This window comes from Trachurus japonicus, chromosome 24 (assembly GCF_045865225.1).
Source record: "Trachurus japonicus isolate A0001 chromosome 24, Traja_1.0".
In the NCBI taxonomy this organism is placed as follows: Eukaryota; Metazoa; Chordata; class Actinopteri; order Carangiformes; family Carangidae; genus Trachurus; species Trachurus japonicus.
Window position 1 is genome coordinate 2,736,845 of NC_140930.1, and position 20,058 is coordinate 2,756,902.

The 20,058-nt window shown below is 38.9% G+C and overlaps 1 protein-coding gene across 8 annotated transcripts in view; it reads right to left on the minus strand.

The window, feature by feature from the left end:
* The window catches only part of myt1la (myelin transcription factor 1-like, a), a 93,995-nt gene extending 83,043 nt beyond the window's left edge, over positions 1-10,952 (minus strand). For all 8 annotated transcript variants that reach the window (XM_085770515.1, XM_085770517.1, XM_085770514.1 and 5 more), the window contains exons 1-4: positions 10,848-10,952; positions 9,190-9,244; positions 7,855-7,888; positions 727-789 (exon numbers count right to left, since the gene is read on the minus strand). In XM_085770515.1, the coding sequence (XP_085626641.1) occupies positions 727-789; positions 7,855-7,888; positions 9,190-9,244 (152 nt within the window). In that variant the 5' untranslated portion in view covers positions 10,848-10,952. The remainder of the gene's footprint in view (positions 1-726; positions 790-7,854; positions 7,889-9,189; positions 9,245-10,847) is intronic.
* Between the last annotated feature and the right edge of the window lie 9,106 nt (positions 10,953-20,058).

The window sequence follows — 20,058 nt, forward strand, 5'->3', positions numbered from 1 at the left end:
ATTGCTTTCTTTTGTTGTTGTTGAATTGTTTTTGAATCTGCATATTTTTCAGGGAGGTGTTTTGTATAGAAGCCCATATCGGGTTTTTAACCTTACACTGCAAAAACTCAAAATCTTACCAAGAAGATTTGTCTTATTTCTAGTCAAAACAAATCTCATCATACCTAAAATAAGTAGATTTATACGCATACATAGTTATACATAAAAAAGTAGCTTGTTTTTAGACACCTTTTTACTTCTTTCAAGCAGATTTTCACTTGAAAGAAGTAGTAAAATCTGATAGTGGAGCAAGATTTTCTTTCTTATTACAAGCACAAAAAACTGCCTTTCACTGGCAGATTTTTCTACTTATTTCAAGTGAAAATTAGTTTGAAACAAGTGAAAATGATCTAAAAACAAGTTCATTTTTAGGTGATGAGTCTTATTTTAAGTGAAAAGAGATTAGTTTTGACTAGAAATGAGACATTTTGACAAGAAATAAGACAAATATTCTTGGAAAGATTTTGAGTTTTTGCAGTGCACTGTTCTTGTTTCATTTCTGTTTTTGTAATTTTATGGTGCAAATGAATAAAACTAAAAAACTAAAACCAAAGACAGAACTGAGGAACATCAACAAGAATCAAACTCCTGGTAGAAACAGACTGAACCAGAACCAGAATCCGGTTCTTGTCAGAGCTACAACATCCACTTGTCCACCTGTACAACAACCAGCGGAGGGATTCGTACCTGCGGTGTCTGGCGTACTTCCCGCTGACGTGACCGCTGCCATCACAGCCCGGGGTGGGACAGCTGAGGAGGAAACACACACACACACATGGTGAGAACACACACATCAACACAACAGTGCCTTGGAACATACAAAAAGAAACTACTGTTAAAATCAACTGAACATCAAAACATGGTTTGACTTTTAATTCTGCTTTCTTAGTGCCCCATGTTTTTTATTTTTTCTTTTCTTTTCCCTTTTTAGTGTTTACTTGAACTTAATTCATCTGTACCAGTTCTCTTCTTTTGTCTCACTTTCTTTTCTCACCTCTTTTCGTTCATTTATTTATTTATTTAGTGCTGTTATCGTTATTACTACTTTTATTTTTACTACCAACATCTTCCCTGTTTTTTTCATCTTTTTCCTTCCTTTCTTTTTTAATTTTATTATTATTTCTATACCTTGCACAAGGTATGTGATTATTATTCCTTGACTGTGCTTCAATTATTTGTTAGATCAAGGTGAGGTCATGTTATAAGCCTTTCAGGTTTCAGACCTCACCTGCACAATTCTTTTTCATATCTTTCTTACTAGTAAGAGAGATAAGTAAATGTTTTGTTTTATTTTTTATGTGCAAATAAATAAAAGTCTAAGAAAAAAAATAAAGTCTGCTACAGAGGGAGGAGGAGGGGGGGAGGGGTGAGACTCCTCTGGGCTGTAACCTAACATCACATCGGGAGCAGCCGCCTGGACGGATTAAACACTTAACGATGATTCATTCTTTCTACAGCTGCAACGATTCATTTATTGATCCATCAAGCCGTGTTTCAAACCAAAAAGTGTCACAGCGGCTGAAAGAGGAAAAAAAAAAAGAAAAAAGAAAAGAAAAGTTCTGGACTGAAGGACGAAAAAAGAAGAAACTTAATGTTAAAGGGATAGTTCAACATTTTGGCAAATTGGCCCATTGCCATAATCCCTATAGTCATAGCAGTAGGTTTGTTACCTTTAATTGTCGGTGCAAGCTGTTTTTAGAACGGCGGAGCAGAGCCGTGAGCTGCTCAGAGCTACGCTATGGAGGCTCATTATGGGATTTCTTGGTTTCCCTCATCAAACTCGTCAAATACACAATCCAACAACTCCACAACGCTCTGGTGGACAAGTTGTGAGCTGCACATTCACCACGCTATGAGATAATAACACAACGTTACCACACAGAGTTGTTTTAGAGGGAAATACAGAGACTGTTGATGAAAAACTGTCCCTGAAGGCAACGTGCATCAGCGGTTTTGCATGAATTTCCCTCTAAAACAACTCTGTGTGGTAACGTTGTGTTATTATCTCATAGCGTGGTGAATGTGCAGCTCACAACTTGTCCACCAGAGCGTTGTGGAGTTGTTGGATTGTGTATTTGATGAGTTTGATGAGGGAAACTAAAGGTAAAAAAAGGGAAATTAAAGGTAACGAACCTACTGCTATGACTATAGGGATTATGGCAATGGGCCAATTTGCCAAAATGTTGAACTATCCCTTTAAAAAAAGACTTTAATTAATAAAATGTCAGACTGATGCAGCTGTGATTCGTTTAATTTAACATTCGTTGTTTGTTGTTTTGTGTCGTGGCTGCAGCTGCTCTGAGTCACTGCTGCAGCTCTCAGGGACTCACACACACACACACACACACACACACACACACACACCCGTCCGTGACCTCTGACCCCGCCGCTGCAGCTCCACCCACCCTCCTCCTCCTCCTCCCTCCATCACCTGATCTACACAGCGAACGACTCAGAGCAGCTAAAACCAGAGAGAGGTGAAGACTGAACATCACGAGTGCAAAGAGGCAGAGGAGGAAGAGGAGGAGGAAGGAGAGAGAGAGTGGAAGAGAGGAGGAAGGCAAGAAGAGAAGGAAGGATGAAGAAAGAAAGAATGAGAGCAAGGAAAAGAGGAGGAAGGAGGAGAGAGAGAAGAGAAGTGGAAAGCTGAGGAGGAAGAAGAGGAGGAGGAGGAAGAAGAGGAGGAGGAAGGCAAGAAGAGAACAAACTGGATGAAGAAAGAAAGGATGAGGGAAAGAAGAGATGAAGAAGGAAGAGAGAGGTGGAGGAGGAAGTCAAGAAGAGAAGGAAGGAGAAGAGAGAGAGAGAGAAGAGGATGGAGAAAGAAAGGATGAGAGCAAGGAAAACATGAGGAAGGAGGAGAGAGAGAAGAGAAGAGGGAAACTGAGGAGGAAGAAGAGGAGGAGGAGGGAGAGAGAGAGGAGGAAGGCAAGAAGAGAACAAACTGGATGAAGAAAGAAAGGATGAGGGAAAGAAGAGATGAAGAAGGAAGAGAGAGGTGGAGGAGGAAGTCAAGAAGAGAAGGAAGGAGGAGAGAGAGAGAGAAGAGAAGGAAGAGGATGGAGAAAGAAAGGATGAAGGAAAGGAAAACATGAGGGGAGGAGGAGAGAGAGAAGAGAAGTGGGAAGCTGAGGAGGAAGAAGAGGAGGAGGAGGAGAGAAAGGGGGCAAGGAGAGATGACGAGGATGAAGAAAGAAAGGATGAGAACAAGGAAGAGATAAGGAAGGAGGAGAGAGGAGAGGAGGGAGAGAAGTGGAAAGCTGAGGAGGAAGAGGAGGATGGAGATGGAGGTATAGCAGAGAGAAGGTAAAGAAGAGGAGGAGAAAGAAGAAAGACGAAGAGGAGGAGGAGAGAGAGAGGGGGAAGAAGAGAGGAAGAGGATGAAGAAAGAAAGAATGAGAACAAGGAAGAGATAAGGAAGGAGGAGAGAGAGAAAGAGGAGAAGTGGGAAGCTGAGGAGGAAGAAGAGGAGGAGGAGGAGAGAGAGGAGGAAGGCAAGAAGAGAAGGAAGAGGATGAAGAAAGAAAGGATGAGGGAAAGAAGAGATGAGGAAGGAGGAGAGGGAGAGGTGGTAAGCTAAGGAGGAAGAGGAAAGAGAGAGAGGAGGAGGAGGAAGAGGATGGAGAAAGAAAGGATGAAGGAAAGGAAAACATGAGGGGAGGAGGAGAGAGAGAAGAGAAGTGGGAAGCTGAGGAGGAAGAAGAGGAGGAGGAGGAGAGAGAGGGGAAAAAAGAGATTAAGAGGGTGAAGAAAGAAAGAAAGCAAGGAAAAGACGAGGAAGGAGGAGAGAGAGAGAGAGAGAGAAGTGGGAAGCTGAGGAGGAAGAGGATGATGGAGGTATAACAGAGAGAAGGTGAAGAAGAGGAGGAGAAAGAAGAAAAAAGAAGAGGAGGAGGAGGGAGAGAGAGAAGAAGGCAAGAAGAGAAGGATGGAGAAAGAAAGAATGAGAGCAAGGAAGAGATAAGGAAGGAGGAGGAGAGAAGTGGGAAGCTGAGGAGGAGGAGAGAGGATGGAGGTATAGCAGAGAGAAGATGAAGGAGAGGAGGAAGAGAAGAAAGAAGAGGAGGAGGAAGAGAAGGATGGAGGTATAGCAGAGAGAAAGTGAAGGAGAGGAGGAAGAGAAGAAAGAAGAGGAGGAGGAGAGAAAGGAGGAGTAAACGAGGAGTTGAGTGTCTGAAGGTGAGGAGTCTCATCAATCAGAGCAGACTGATAGTGTTGCCTTATTGATCCAAGCAGTGTGTGTGTGTGTGTGTGTGTGTGTGTGTGTGTGTGTTCACTCCACCAATACAAAGTCAAACACACTTTGCAGAGCTCACGGCTCTGCTCCGCCGTTCTAAAAATAGCTTGCACCGACAATTAAAGGTAATGAACCTACTGCTATGACTATAGGGATTATTATGGCAATGGGCCAATTTGCCAGAAATGTTGAACTATCCCTTTAAGATAAAACAGTTAGATGCTGCCTGTGTGTTTCTCTGTATCTTTTGTTTCTCTCTTCGTCTGTTAATCACTCTCTTCTTGGCGCCTCCTCTTTCCTTCTTCGTCTTCGTCTTCAGTGTGACTCACAGCGTTGAGGTGGGAGTGTTGACTTCTACTTCAACTTCAACATTTACATGAACATGAACATGAACGTGAACATCCCTCTGCTCAGGTTCACTAATTTTAAATCTTGTTCATAAACGGGTGGTGCATCTATTCTATACTGTTTTTATTTTGTCAGGCTTTTATTTTGTAATTTCTTTCAGTTTTAAACATCACAGGCCAGAGGATTTTACTGGCACTTCTATTTTACACTGCAAAAACTCAAAATCTTTCCAAGAATATTTGTCTTATTTCTTGTCAAAATTGTCTCATTTCTAGTCAAAACTAAACTCTTTTCACTTAAAATAAGACTCATCACCTAAAAAATGATCTTGTTTTTAGATCATTTTCACTTGTTTCAAACTAATTTTTACTTAAAATAAGTAGAATTTTTGTTTGTGCTTGTAATAAGAAAGAAAAACTTGCTCCACTGTCAGATTTTTCTACTTATTTCAAGTGAAAATGGACTTGAAAGAAGTAAAAAGTGTCTAAAAACAAGCTGCTTTTTAAATGTGATGAGTCTTATTTTAAGTAGAATGAGATTTGTTTCGACTAGAAATTACATTTTTTGACTAGAAATAAGACAAATATTCTTGGCAAGATTTTGAGTTTTTGCAGTGTAGTTCTCACTGGATGGGTTTTTTTTTTAAAAACTTGTTAAATAAATGAAGTTTATTATCATTATTTTAATATTCTAATCTAACAAGTGTAAGTATTGCCTCCAGGAGCAAAGGTCAGGAGGTCAGAGGAGACGTCAGAATCAGCTCGTTATCTCCTCCTCGTTAAGTCGCTGCTCGTCAACCTGAGGTGTGATGCAGCACAAACTGCAGCGCTGCCGCCTCTCCCTCCACCGCTGCTGCTGCTGCTGCTGCTGCTGCTGCTGCTGCTGACAGATGTGATGTGTTCACTTTGCAATTTAAATCAAGTCACGGAAGAATTTTAACATCAGAGTTTTTTCTTTTTTTCTTTTTCCCCCCAATTCTGTCACATCATCATCATCGCACCACAATGACAAATTAATTTGTACGTGTTTATCCCTGCAGTATTAGTCAGATTAGTGCGTGACTGTGATGAAATAAATAAAAACAGTGGTGACGTACTTCTCAGTATTTACACTGTGACTCACTCCCCGTCGTTACTGCTGTCTGTCTGCATCGCCACATTTACATTCAGCCTGAGTAAAGCGGCGAGGACGAGGAGTTTCCCGCTCCTCCGCTCTCAGGACACAGCGTGTTTACAGTCCAACGCACTGACCCGGATCAGACCGGCTGCAACTCTAATCTGCTGCTCACACCAATATTTGTCAGTTTCACTAAATGAGATTAAGTGAAGCAGAAACACACACACACACACAGGTAGCAGTGGTGTTCTTCTACTCATGCCACAGACTGTTGTAGCTACGTCATTAAAGGGATACACTAACGTTATTTTTTTTCCATGTCTTGCCTCACTCCCGAGTCCATGACCAGCAGATAGACACCATCCTTTCCACTGTGCGTGCAGTAACAAGGGAGATAGAGTCGTATCGCCCGTAATTAGCTTAGCTCAAACACTGGAAGTGTATGGGTAGTGTTAGCCTGCCTCCACCTAAAGTCGCTAATTAGCTTAGCTCAAACGCTGGAAGTGTATGGGTAGTGTTAGCCTGCCTCCACCTAAAGTCGCTAATTAGCTTAGCTCAAACGCTGGAAGTGTATAGGTAGTGTTAGCCTGCCTCCCACCTAACGTCGCTAATTAGGTAGTAACCTAATTACGGGCGATACGGCTCTATCTCCCTTGTTACTGCACGCACAGTCGAAAGGATGGTGTCTATCTGCTGGTCATGGACTCGGGAGTGAGACAAGACAAAAAAAGACAAAAAAATAAATTAAAAAAATGTTGGCGTATCCCTTTAAACTCTCACGGTAACAGGACGTCCTGTCGACCCTCTGCAGCGTTGCACAGTTAAAACATTCACTTGTTTTTCTGCTGCTATCGTGATCTATCTGTTTCTCACACATGAACACATCTGTTTGTCGTCATGGCGCTGTACTGAATCTCCAATGTATTTGTCATTCCTGCTGTATTTATACATCGATCTATTACTCATCTCTGTATTTATATATTTATTCATATGCTATGATATTTTTAATGGCTGCCACAGGGGTCTTGTATGTATACAGTATGTACGGTATATCCATATATATATATTCTTCATTATCAGACTCATCTTCTCTGTGCATAATTTCCATCTGCATTTTCAGATCTATTTATGTGCAGCAATATTTACACATCTATTATTCATCTGCTGTGTATCTACATATTCACCTGCAGCAATATTTACTCATCTGCTGCTCCCTGGTTTATAGATCCTATATGTATCCTATAATCTATTCTTACTTTATGACAAATGAGGTTTTGACAAATAAAGTTTCTTAAATTTGAATATGAACTCATTGTTCTCAGTTCGTAGAGTTTGAACCATGTAGGTTTAGTCCTCCTGGTTACAGTTGCTTTGCTCTCTTTTTTTTTTTTTAAATCATTGTCTTTTTATCTGATATGATTTCAACTTGTTTTAATTATTTATTATTTTTAGTACAGCACTGCGACAAGCTGGTGAGAAACGGTATTTTTGTTTTAAGCCTATGTATGAACATACATTTGTGAGAAATGACAATAAAGTGTCTTGAGTCTTGAGTCTCTTTGAATAAAAGGTCATAAATAACTGTAAAAACACAGAATTTATTGTTTCCTTGGAGAAAAACCACGGCTTCAAACTTGATCTAAGAGATTTTTCTCATGTAACATGTGCCCTCATAACAGCAAATTGAAGTAAAACTGACTTAATTGTGTCTGTAATTATATCTGAATATGACAAATATATTTTTAAACCAAGATTAATTAACTAATAATGAAGAGAAATAATTCAACACGATCATATCATCTACAGAAATGTCATTTGTAGTCAGAGCTGCAAGAGCGTCTGTTGACATGTTTAATGTACGACTTTAACTTGACAGATTATTTCTATGTTTTATTCTCTGGATCTGAATACGACATTTAACAACTATTATCAAGTTTTTTTGTCGCTTAATAACGTGATTTAATGTGATACGTACGAGTCCAGACTGAAGGAGACACATAATAAAATACCAAATGTCCCAGTCACAGTGACCATGCAGCTGCAGGGTGATGATGCTTCAATATTATAACAATAACATTTCAATATGATGATAAATTGACTTTGGTTTAACTCACCTGAACAACTCCTGTGTTACAGCTTCCACAGCAGCTACACGGAGAAAAAAAAAAAACAGAACAAGAAGATTAAATGTTATAATAACTTCAGTCCTCTGCCAACAAATTATTAATACATGCACAGTGTGTGTGTGGGGGCTTCAGATAACATTTATTTATTTATATCTGATGTCTATATCGACTGACCGATTTGAATTTAGCAGAGCTGCAGGGACTGAAATTAAATTATGTTAAAAGAATAAAAGTATTTAAGTATTTTTCAACAGATTCACGACCACCCCGTTGTTTAAATCCCTGAGCATTCTTTCCATTTTGCTGTTTTTCAAATATGTATATTTTTGTTTATCAATTAATTCACAAGTTACTTCAAATTTGTTTTCATTCTGTATTTCAGTTCAATTCCCAAATGTATTACTTCAACTCAAGGCCAGCAAACAATCCTCATTTCCAGCTCTTTCAGGTCTATTTTCAGTCAGTTCTCAATTAGATCCAGAAGTCGTCTCTTCTGGAAAATGTTTCCAATCCACAATAGAAACTGCACAAGTATAAATTAGCCTCTTCATACAGAGAGGAGAAGAGCCTGGTTACTATTAACTCCGAATTTTGTCTTTGTCTGCATTCTGGTTCCACCAAATTCACCAAAGTAAAAGTGTTCACCAACATAAAACTTATAAAAATAGACAATAACTTGTAATACAAATAAATACAATAAAAGAAAAAAGGTTAACTTAATGGCTCAGAGATTTTCTTGTAAATTATACTATTCCTTAAATTAAAAAGTTTCACCGCATTTTATTAGCTTGGTGCTTTTATTTTGAAGCCCTTGTTCCGGTTTCTTACCAAAACAGCGGTAAACTCTTTCAGGAAGCAAATAATTAATTTTTCTTTAACCTTTATTAAAGCTTATTGAGATGTAGAATCTCTTTTTCAAAAGCGACCTGGCCAAGAGGCAGCAAAATCATTTGCTTTTTTATTGGCCCAGTTCAGCACCTGCTTCCTCTACATCACTACATAACTTTTAGATGACTTTTCTTAACTGTTTTATGATGCTTTTCACATTATTGTACATCTTATATTTATGTTGAATGTTTTTTTGTTTGTTTCTCCTGCACATTTGTTATATGTTGTAGGCCTATCTATTCTATTGTATGTTTTTTGTTCTATTTGTTTTATCGTGCTGTTTTATAAATCAAATCAAATATCAAATCAAATCAATCTAAGTTGTAACGACAGATTTGTGCGTTAGCCAGCCTAGCCAAGAAGTGTTAGCCTGTTTTAGCTCGGGGACTTTGATTCAAAAGGTTTTAAACAAACACAGAGACAACGGACTCGTACCTCGAACTCCTTTGGATCGTGTTCGATGGCGTTTTTCAACCGCGCTCACCTCCATCTGGAGAGAAAACACACACACACATTAGCATCTGAGGCCTGAATGAACAGCAGAAGGAGTTAATGAGCTCTTTGTTCAGAACATCTTCACCTGCCTGTAGCTGTAGCATCATCATGTCATGTCAACTTAGCTGCTACGTTGACGGAGCCTATTTATAGCAGTGATGAATTAGCCGTCACTTAGCAACTGCTTTGAGAAACTTAATAGCCACTTATCAAGTTGCTGCTGCCTAGCGACCATTATGACAACAGTTGAGCTACACTAACATCCAACAAGCTGCCACTTTGATCGTTGTAACTACTGCACAAATTAACCAACCACACAACTAGCTGCTAATATCAACCACTGGGTCAACCTCTCTCGCTTCACAGTGTTTTTTTTGAGGATTTTGGCTAAAAGCAGCCGTAAGTCCATAATTAGCCAAAGCATGTAGCACCACATGACTTTAGGAAATCATGAAATTATAATATTTTTCAACACTATTATTAGTTTTTTTTCCCTAATCAGTTGTTAACTATCATTTATAAATATAATAGAGTTGAACGGTTGAGCTTGATGATGTCAAACTCACAATAAAAACAATGAAATAGTCCAATATGTAAGAAAAGATGCTAACACTTTCTTCTCTTTACAGTAGGCTATGTTCTTCAAAAGTCTTCAATGAGGATGTTGGACTGAACCATTATTTTTACATAAAACAGGGGAATCGGTATGTTGCAACTGGGTTGAACAAAACTGGGGAACATGATATAATATTGCTATTTCATAAATAATTGATACATTTTTTCTCAGATTTTTGTATTGTTTTGACTTAAGTACTCAAGAAATGTATTATATTAACAAATAAATGGTTAATTGCAATTTTTATTTGTTTTAAATTCAATGAAAACGTGATCTGGTCTGCTGGGACATACAAATCTGGCTGTCATCTACCAACCTATAAAAAAATTGGAGAAAAAAAAATTCTTGTTTTTTGTGTTTAATAATCCAAAGACCCATGGATCTATCAATTAAAAAAAAGAAGTCATTTTTGAGGTAAACCTGAGGGACGTAAAGTGCACCGAATTCAGATAATCACAGTAAAAACCAAGTAGCCATCACTTAGAAAATGCTTTTAACAACTTTACAGCTACTCAACAACCAACTTTACTAACCAACAAGTTGCCAATATGAAAAACTTAACAACTGCTTCCATTAACAACCAATGCTAACGCTTCATAGCAATGACTGAGCAACATTTTATTTAGTTTATTTAGGCTACTATGTGGCAACACAAACAACAACACACCAGTGGTAGCTAATGTGTAACTGACCACCTAACAGTTAAAAAGGGCCATGCTAATGGAACAACTACATCATTTATAGTCAGATATAAAACACTGGTTTCAACAGGTTATGCACATATTTTTAATTTAGTGAAATTACTGTTTCATTCTTCTGGCATTTTAGCTAGCACTAATGGGGCAGCATCTTCCCACACAGGGAACTAAACAACTATTGCTGTTTAACATAAATTCAAATGTGAAATAAAACTGCTGTCACATTAAAATTCATGCAAGAGGAGACTTCACAGTGTTAATCAGTCTGATAAAAGCAGCTGTACCTGGTCGAGCTCAGTGTGGCACCACCTCAATCTGTTGCTGGTCTCGATGTGAAGAGTCTTTACACCAAACACAGTTTCAGAGGCCGTCGTCCAGAGTCATGATCTATAAAAAAAAACAAAACACAGCAGCAACTTCTCAGTTTTTTCCTCGTTTTCAGACTCATGTTGCGAGAATTAAAAAAAAAAAAAAAACCTGACGGCACGGCGGCCTGTGTTTGTCTGAAATGTATAATTGTGATGTGACATTTAACGAGACTCCACTTGAGAGACTCTTGAGCGAGATCATCTACACATTTCTACTGATATTTACAAATGTGACATTTCATTCATTCATTCATTCATTCAGTCAGTCAATTATGTGTTTCTCCAGAGAGGTCTCACAGTTTCACTGCTAAATGCATTTTTTACTAACCCATAATATGACCCAGAAACGATGCATAAGAAGACTAACATGGCATTTATCACGCTCTTCATAGGCATTCTCCTGCTGCACTGTGAACTAGAGCAACAGTGGTTTTATTTTGAAAGGACCCGAGCGTAATAGTGATTTTTACAATGGGATCATCAATTAGCAGATTTTTTTATTTGTGGTTGCACAGTCCAAAAAAAAAACCAATCAGACATAAGCACAATACATCACACTTACTGCTCTTTTACATCCAAGTTTTGACCTTTTTTGTTTTGTTTAAAGGGACATTGCTGCAAAAACTCAAAATCTTTCCAAGAATATTTGTCTTATTTCTTGTCAAAATGTCTAATTTCTGGTTTCTTTTCACTTAAAATAAGAATCATCACCTAAAAATGAACTTGTTTTTAGATAATTTTCATTTGTTTCAAACAAATTTTCACTTGAAATGAGTAGAAAAATCTGCCAGTGAAAGCAAGTTTTGTAATAAGGCTTGTAATAAGAAAGAAAAACTTGATCCAATATCAGATTTTTCTACTTATTTCAAGTGAAAATATGCTTGAAAAAAGTAAAAAGCGTCTAAAAACAAGCTGCTTTTTAATGAGGTGAGTCTTATTTCAAGTATAATGAGATTTGTTTTGACTTGAAATTACATTTTTGACTAGAAATAAGACAAATATTCTTGGTAAGATTTTGAGTTCTTCATAGCCATTCTCCTGCTGCACTGTGAACAGCGGTTTTATTTTAATAGTAATTTTTACAATGGGATCATCAATTAGCAGAATTTTGTTCTTGTGGTTGCACAGTCCAAAAAAAAAAACAATCAGACATAAGCACAATACATCACACTTACTGCTCTTTTACATCCAAACGTCTTAATCAGTCTCTGTGGACTGCATTTAATTTTAGTGTGTTTAAAGCAGCCAATATCAGTTTCAATATGAACAACAGCAACAATAACAAGTCGTATTTATGAAGGAGCTTCTTCTGCACAGACAGTAATGGACTGGCAGTTGGAGCACTTCAAGTCTTGGATACTAAAACCATATGCTGAAATCGGTCCAGAACAGACGCTCAGTGGTTTGAGACATTGGACACATTGGTCAATTAATCAATTTAGTCGATTGTTGTTGTTAAATAGTCAATTATTGATCATATGTCTTGTCAGAATGGCTCATTGTTGGAGCGTCTCGTGAATCTTAATTGAAATTTTCAGGTTTTTCTAAACGGTTTAAAGACATCCGGTTGAACTTTTTCTAACATCAGATTAAAAAAAAAAACAATAGAGATGAGCAACAGATTAATCCAGAATATTAATAATTATCATTTTGAGCCCCGTGGCGTTAAAAATCACCACATATATATTGTGCATGCACCGTTCGCCATTTAATCCAGGGTGTCAAACGATATTGACCATAGTTATTCCACAGTTAAATGAATAACAGAGTGTTTCATCATTCAATATTCTTCATTTAAAGACGTGATAATTAGAGAGAAAAAAAACATCCAAAATCGCAGTTTACAGCTCATTACTGTGGATCAATTAATTATGAAGCTGTAAATGAAGTTCCACTGTGAGTACTTTAACTATAATAATAAAACAGTACAGTACAGTGAACTACAGTAAATGAATCTAGATTGTTGTTGTGTTTTTTTTAGGAAATATGATGCAAAGTTAAGAAAAAAAGATTGGCATCCAAACAAAAGTTTTCTGTTTCAAGACTGTAAAAATAACGGGAAACTTTTCATTTTTGCGCTGAAACAATCAGAATCAAAGTGGACGAGCCGTGGAGAGCTGAGAGCGTTTCAACACGACGAGCTGCAACATGAAAGACGACGGAGTAAAAGACAAACAGAGCAACAAGAGTTTGATGATGAAGATGTGATGAACGCAGCAGCTCAGTGAGCTCGTCTTCTCTTCTCTCTTCTCTCCGCCGCCGCCGCCGCTGCTGATGCCGCTGCACTGCAGCTCGGGGGGGTTTGCAGCAGCAGCAGCAGCAGCAGCAGCGTTAATATAAATGTAAATCGTGGACAGCCTCGCCTGAACTCTCTCTCAGCCGACTCCCATTATGTTTCCACAGCAGAGCAGAGCAGAGCGAGGCCGGGTGCATCTGAGGCTGCCACTCCACCGAGCGAAAAAAATCCTCCACCTCCCTGGAAACTATACGACTGAGTGGGCTGTGTGTGTGTGTGTGTGTGTGTGTGTGTGTGTGTGTGTGTGTGTGTGTGTGCTGCAGTGTGTGCATGTGTGTCCCTGTGTGTTCAGATTAGATGTCAGTGTCCTTGTTCTGCCTCTACGTGTGTATATGTGTGTGTGTATGTGTGTGGGTGTGTTTGTATTTCTATCTTAGTGAGGACCGTGTCCCGGCAGAGCGTGTGTGTGTGCGTGTGTGTGTGGGGACGTTTGTCCAAAGTGAGACAGTTTTGACCTTTTTTTTTTTTGTTTGGTTTGGTTTTGTTTAAAGGGACATTGCTGCAAAAACTCAAAATCTTCCCAAGAATATTTGTCTTATTTCTTGTCAAAATGTCTCATTTCTAGTCAAAACTAAACTCTTTTCACTTAAAATAAGAGGAGGCGTTTAGGGGCGTTTACATTCGTATGTTTATGTTTCATTCATTTTTTCTTCTTTTTTTTTGTAACTAACCCCAAATACACTGCAAAAACAAGAATACTTGTCTTATTTCTTGTCAAAATGTCTCAATTTTAGTCAAAACTAATCTTTTCCCACTTAAAAGAAGACTCATCACCTAAAAATGAACTTGTTTTTAGATCATTTTAATTTGTTTCAAACAAATTTTCACTTGAAATGAGCAGAAAAATCTGCCAGTGAAATCAAGTTTTTCGTGCTTGTGAAAGGAAAGAAAAACTTGCTCCACTATCAGATTTTTCTACTTATTTCAAGTGAAAATCTGCTTGAAAGAAGTAAAAAGTGTCTAAAACAAGCTACTTTTTAAATGTGATGAGTCTTATTTTAAGTAGAATGAGATTTGTTTTGACTAGAAATTACATTTTTGACTAGAAATAAGACAAATATTCTTGGTAAGATTTTGAGTTTTTGCAGTGTGTAACTTCTCCTGTTATCTATTCACGAAAAAAGTCACTTTGGTGCAGTGAGGAGGAATGGAGCGTTACACTGATGCTGCATTCACCTGCAGTCAGGCAGACGGCCGTCGCTAACAAACCAGATGTCATTTTAGTCACAGAAGTCCAGAGAAAGCCGGTAAAACAATACCACATCGCCATGACAACATATTGTCACGTGTATTGTTTTGCCTCGTGCTGACGGACCACTTGTTTACATAGAGGCTTGTTTACGCCGTTACGTGCAGCGGCTGTCGTCCGTCTGCCGTCTGCCCAATTTCAGGTGAATGCAGCATGAAAAATACGATTGAGTTGCTTGCAATCTACAACCACAACGCTAGATGGGAGGAATTCCTACACAATGTACCTTTAAGAAAACCACATTTCTGGTGGAAGAGCAGGTTTCTGGAAAGTCATTACAGCGGTAAAATGACATTTCGGGGGGAATGGAGGATTTTTCAAGGTTTTTTTCAGTTCCTGTAAGATTTAAAATTTGGTTTCTGTGTCAGTACAGACTATGTATAGAAATCTATAATAATAACATGTATGACAATAACAATATTCACTGACATTCTCCTTATTTACTTTAATCTTTTGAAAGACAAACATGCATTATTAAAAGTCAGTATGTGTGTGTGTGTGTGTGTGTGTGTGTGTGTGTGTGTGTGTGTGTGTGTGTCTGTCACAGTGTCCTATATGGCTGGCTTGGCTCTGTGTGAAGAGGAGCTTCCTGCTGTTTAGTATTCAGCCCAACACTCTGCCTGTCTGGTACAATATGATGCAGAGCTCTCCTATACAGTGCCACACACACACACACACACACGTCAGTGTAGAGGCATGCGCGCGCACACACACACACACACACACAGGCGCACACATGTAGGCTACACACACACACACACACACTAATGCAGCAGCAGCAGAGCTTCACCCACTTTCCTACCGAGGTATAGAAACGTACACTGTGTACCTGTGTCATCTCCACTGTCGCTGTCGTCTATTGTGCGACTGGAGAAGACAACGTTGCTGCTGCTGCTGCTGCGCCCCCCGCAGGCCACAGCGCACACTGCACCCTCACACCGACGGACACACACAACCTGATGGTTCTTTGATGGAGAAACTCGACCAAAGGAACGAACAACGACGACGACAGACTCAAGTGTCAAGTTTTCACCAGTCTGGAAACTATAACTAACTAACTAACGAAACTAACAGAGCACGGAGCACTTATCCTCGCTGTTGCCATGGCTACCTCTTTGATAATGCCTCGTCGAGCGGGTCTATACTGACTGAGGACGGCGGCTAAAGTAAACGGAGAAAAAGAGTTTTAGTTTTCATGGTGATGTCGCTGCAGTTGAACCAAGTTTTTGTTTGTGATGATGAAAAAATTAAAAAATAATAAGTAAAAATTGACATCATGTGGAGTCGACTTCCTGTACAATGGAATCTAACATCTCGATATGTTGCACCCCAAAATATCACATTATAATATAATATTATTGTTTAATATTGTATTTATATTAATATTTATGTGATTGCAGAGAAAATCAATCAGAGACATAGATAATTTAGGGCGTGGCCTCTTTGAGTGACAGGTTAGTTAGCATACAGTTGCTAGTTTGGGCAGCAGTCTTCTCTATAAAGGGCTCCCAGATGTGGAACTAACTCACTACCGACCGAAATAAAACTAACCCGAGACATTAGGATTTTTAATAAAAATGTTAAAGTCTGGCTGAAACAAAATCAGAGCTGTATGCATTTTTAATGGGTCATGACTTGGTATGATTCTAGATGTAGCTATTGTACATTTTATTAGCCTGACAAACCAGACTACATCATTAACATGTCTAGTGTGTCAACGAGCGGTAGACCTCGGCTCAGTCCAGGGGGTGGGATGAAGGCTGTCTTTCAAACTGCCTCTGCACCAATAGGGTAGCGCTACGACCAATCAGAGCAAAGAGCAGGATGACGTTAGCCTGACAAGCCAATTAAAATGTATGTCGTCATGGCGTTAAGCCGCCCAACGACTCTCTAAACAGATAGAGCGCTGTGATTGGTCAACACAAACGGTGTTCGAGACTCAAAAAGTTCCTATGGCTCCTTTCTAGACCCACCTACGGAGCAAAGAGATCTGCTGCTGCTAGGGGGCAGAGAGATTTATAGGCTAACATTTTATTGTATTGGTATGTAATTTTGACGTCTTTTTTTCTTACCTTCTTTCTTTTACTTAAAGCCTAACTAGCGACGGGAGTTGGAAACTAGCATTAGCTATAGGCTAATCTCTGTATGCAGAACATCAGTCACACTGACTTGTTTGTAACAAGTGGAAGTACCTGCATTGTCCCTATCAAATAAACTAAATTAAATTAGTTTAGAAACCTGTGGGCGGAGTCAAACAGTCTGTTTTAGTTTTAGTTTACAGTCTGTGCGTTTGTGCTTATGTGACGCTACAACGCCACAATTTCAAAATAAAAGCCTTTTCACAGATGGTTTGGTTTCTGTTCATGCACAAACAATAACTTGGTTGGGTTTCAGCAGACATCGGCGGTTTGGGGTTTAATTCAAACCCCAATTCAAAATTAATTCAAAATTCAAAATTCAATTCAAAATGGCCCCACTTTGTTCAGATTGGAGAACCTTCGTTACCATGGTTACAGTAACAACCACATGGGTAAGGGGTTAGACTAGAGAAACGACGTGAAAGGCTTTGCTGAAAAGACCGATGCTCTGACGGGACGGATGCAGCGACTTCCTGGACACACACATGCACAAAAAAAACAAAAACAAAACAGCACAATGTTTTGTAGTTTACCGGTTTACAAATGGGGCGTTACCACGGCAACAGCAGATTGTTTACTCGTAAACAAAGCCGACAGAGTGGACAAAGTCGTTCCCAAATAAATTGATGGAAAAAAAAAAATACTGAACAGAAAATTTCCTCCACAACAAAATGACCCAGCAGCAACACAAGGACACACAAACACTCACGGGCAAATGTTTGTGGGACAAAACAAGCGCACACACACACAAATAGGCTACACACACACGCACATACACACACACAGCAGCAGCAGCAGTCAGGTGAGGTGTGTGTGTGTTTGCGGCAGAGCCAGACAGCAGCTCAGTGTTTTATTACAGCAGAGAACTTTTATCAAACCGAACAAACAGAAACACCTGGTGTGTGATGTGACGCTGCAGCGCACAAACAAACAACACAACCTAACACACACACACACACACAGACACAGACACAGAGACAGAGGGAGGGACGGAGGGAGGTGCAGTGCTGCTGCTTCAAATCTGATCTCTACCAGCCACCCAGACTTCCTCTACAGCCAGAAATCGCTGGACGAGACTCTTATTTTGAAAAGACAGAAAATCTGCATAGGCTAATTAGAACTTTTCACTCTTCTAACGTCTAAAAATTAAAAAAAAAAGACAGACTGCACCTTTAATTCACTTCACACTTCACATAGAAACTCCTCTGCAGCAGCTCAGCCTGGTGTGAACCTCCCTCTGCACCCCGCCTCCTCCTTCTTCTTCCTCCTCTCTACCTCCCTGTACATCAGCCCCTCTACTTGTGGTTTCCATGGAGACTGGACTGATCGGGTGATTAGCCACATCAATTAACCTCTGACCAATCAGAGGCGGCGCTCGAACGGCGGCGGCAGCGGCAGCAGCAGCAGATATCTGTGATCTGCAGATACGATCACGACTGGATTCACACGCAACAAACCCGTTACAGGAAGAAACCGAGTCATAACGGAGGCGTAAAGGGGCGTTTACATTCGCATTTTCATTTTCATTCATTTTTTATTCTTTGTCTTTTGTAACTAACCCCAAATACACTGCAAAAACAAGAGTATTTGTCTTATTTCTTGTCAAAATGTCTCAATTTTAGTCAAAACTAACCTCTTCCCACTTAAAATAAGACTCATCACCTAAAAATGAACTTGTTTTTAGACACTTTTTTACTTTTTTCAAACAAATTTTCAATTGAAATAAGTAGAAAATCTGCCAGTGAAAGCAGGTTTTTTTGTGCTTGTAATAAGGAAGAAAAACTTGCTCCACTATCAGATTTTTCTACTTATTTCAAGTAAAAATCAGCTTGAAAGAAGTAAAAAGTGTCTAAAAACAAGCTAATTTTTAATGTGATGAGTCTTATTTTAAGTATAATGAGACTTCTTTTGAATAGAAATTAACCAGAAATAAGACAAATATTCTTGGTAAGAAGAGGGTTTTTGCTCATAAATTTAAAGATTTTAATTTCCCATTGAATCTGGAAAACGGAAAATAGAAAAAGAACCGTTTTTTCCTATTTGCTTGAGGCAAAAGATTGCAAATAACAAATATTTTTTCCTGTTTCCATCCTAGAAACAGCTCTCCTTCTTTTATTTTTAGTGCTTTTTTTTTTTTTTTGAAATTTCATTTCCATCTCTGCCTCTCCTGCAGCGTTCAGTGGCCGTAATGATGAACCCTCGCACGCTTCATGTTCACCTTTTACACCCCGGTAACGGTTTGTAATGGGAATGTGAAGCGGCCACACAGCAGCAAAGGTTTTATTTTTTTTATTTTTTATTTTTTTTCACGCCTGGACACGAATGCACGACCGCCGGGCTCGATGACCAGGTCTGCGGTGTCATGTCAGCACTTCAGAGGAGATAAAGTCCTCTTCTCTTCAGCCTCAGACCATCTCCTGTCAGACAATATTCACTTCAGAGCAGCAGCGGCGGCTCGTCTCGCTCCGCTCCACGCTGCAGGTGTTCAATCTGCTCCTCGTCGTCGTCGTAGCTGGGCTGAAGGCCGCAGAATACCAACTAGCTAGCCAAGGCCAACTGTGAGTGAGAGCACTGCAAAAACACAAAATCTTTCCAAGAATATTTGTCTTATTTCTTGTCAAAATGTCTAATTTTATAGTCTAAACTAATATCTCTCCACTTAAAATAAGACTCGTCACCTAAAAATTAACTTGTTTTTAGATCATTTTCACTTGTTTCAAACAAATTTTCACTTGAAATAAGTAGAAAAATCTGCCAGTGAAAGCAAGTTTTTTTTGTGCTTGTAATAAGAAAGAAAAACTTGCTCCACTATCAGATTTTTCTACTTATTTCAAGTGAAAATGCGTGAAAAAAGTAAAAAAATAAATAAATAAAGTGTCTAAAAACAAAGCTACTTTTTATGTGATGAGTCTTATTTTTAGTATAATGAGATTTGTTTTGACTAGAAATAAGACAAATATTCTTGGTAAGATTTTGAGTTTTTGCAGTGTAGGGTTTTTCATTTGTTAGTTTTGCTCATAAATAAAAAGATTCTCAATTTCCCATTGAATGTGGAAAACGGAAAATAGAAAAAGAACCGTTTATCTTTTTGCTTGAGGTAAAAGATTGCAAATATTTTTTCCTATTTCCATCCTAGAAATAGCTCTCCTTCTTTTATTTTTAGTGCTTTTTTTTTTTTTTCAAATTTCATTTCCATCTCTGCCTCTCCTGCAGCGTTCAGTGGCCGTAATGATGAACCCTCGCACGCTTCATGTTCACCTTTTACACCCCGGTAACGGTTTGTAATGGGAATGTGAAGCGGCCACACAGCAGCAAAGGTTTTATTTTTTATTTTTTCTCTCCTGGACAGGAATGCACCACCACGACCGCCGGGCTCGATGACCAGGTCTGCGGTGTCATGTCAGCACTTCAGAGGAGATAAAGTCCTCTTCTCTTCAGCCTCAG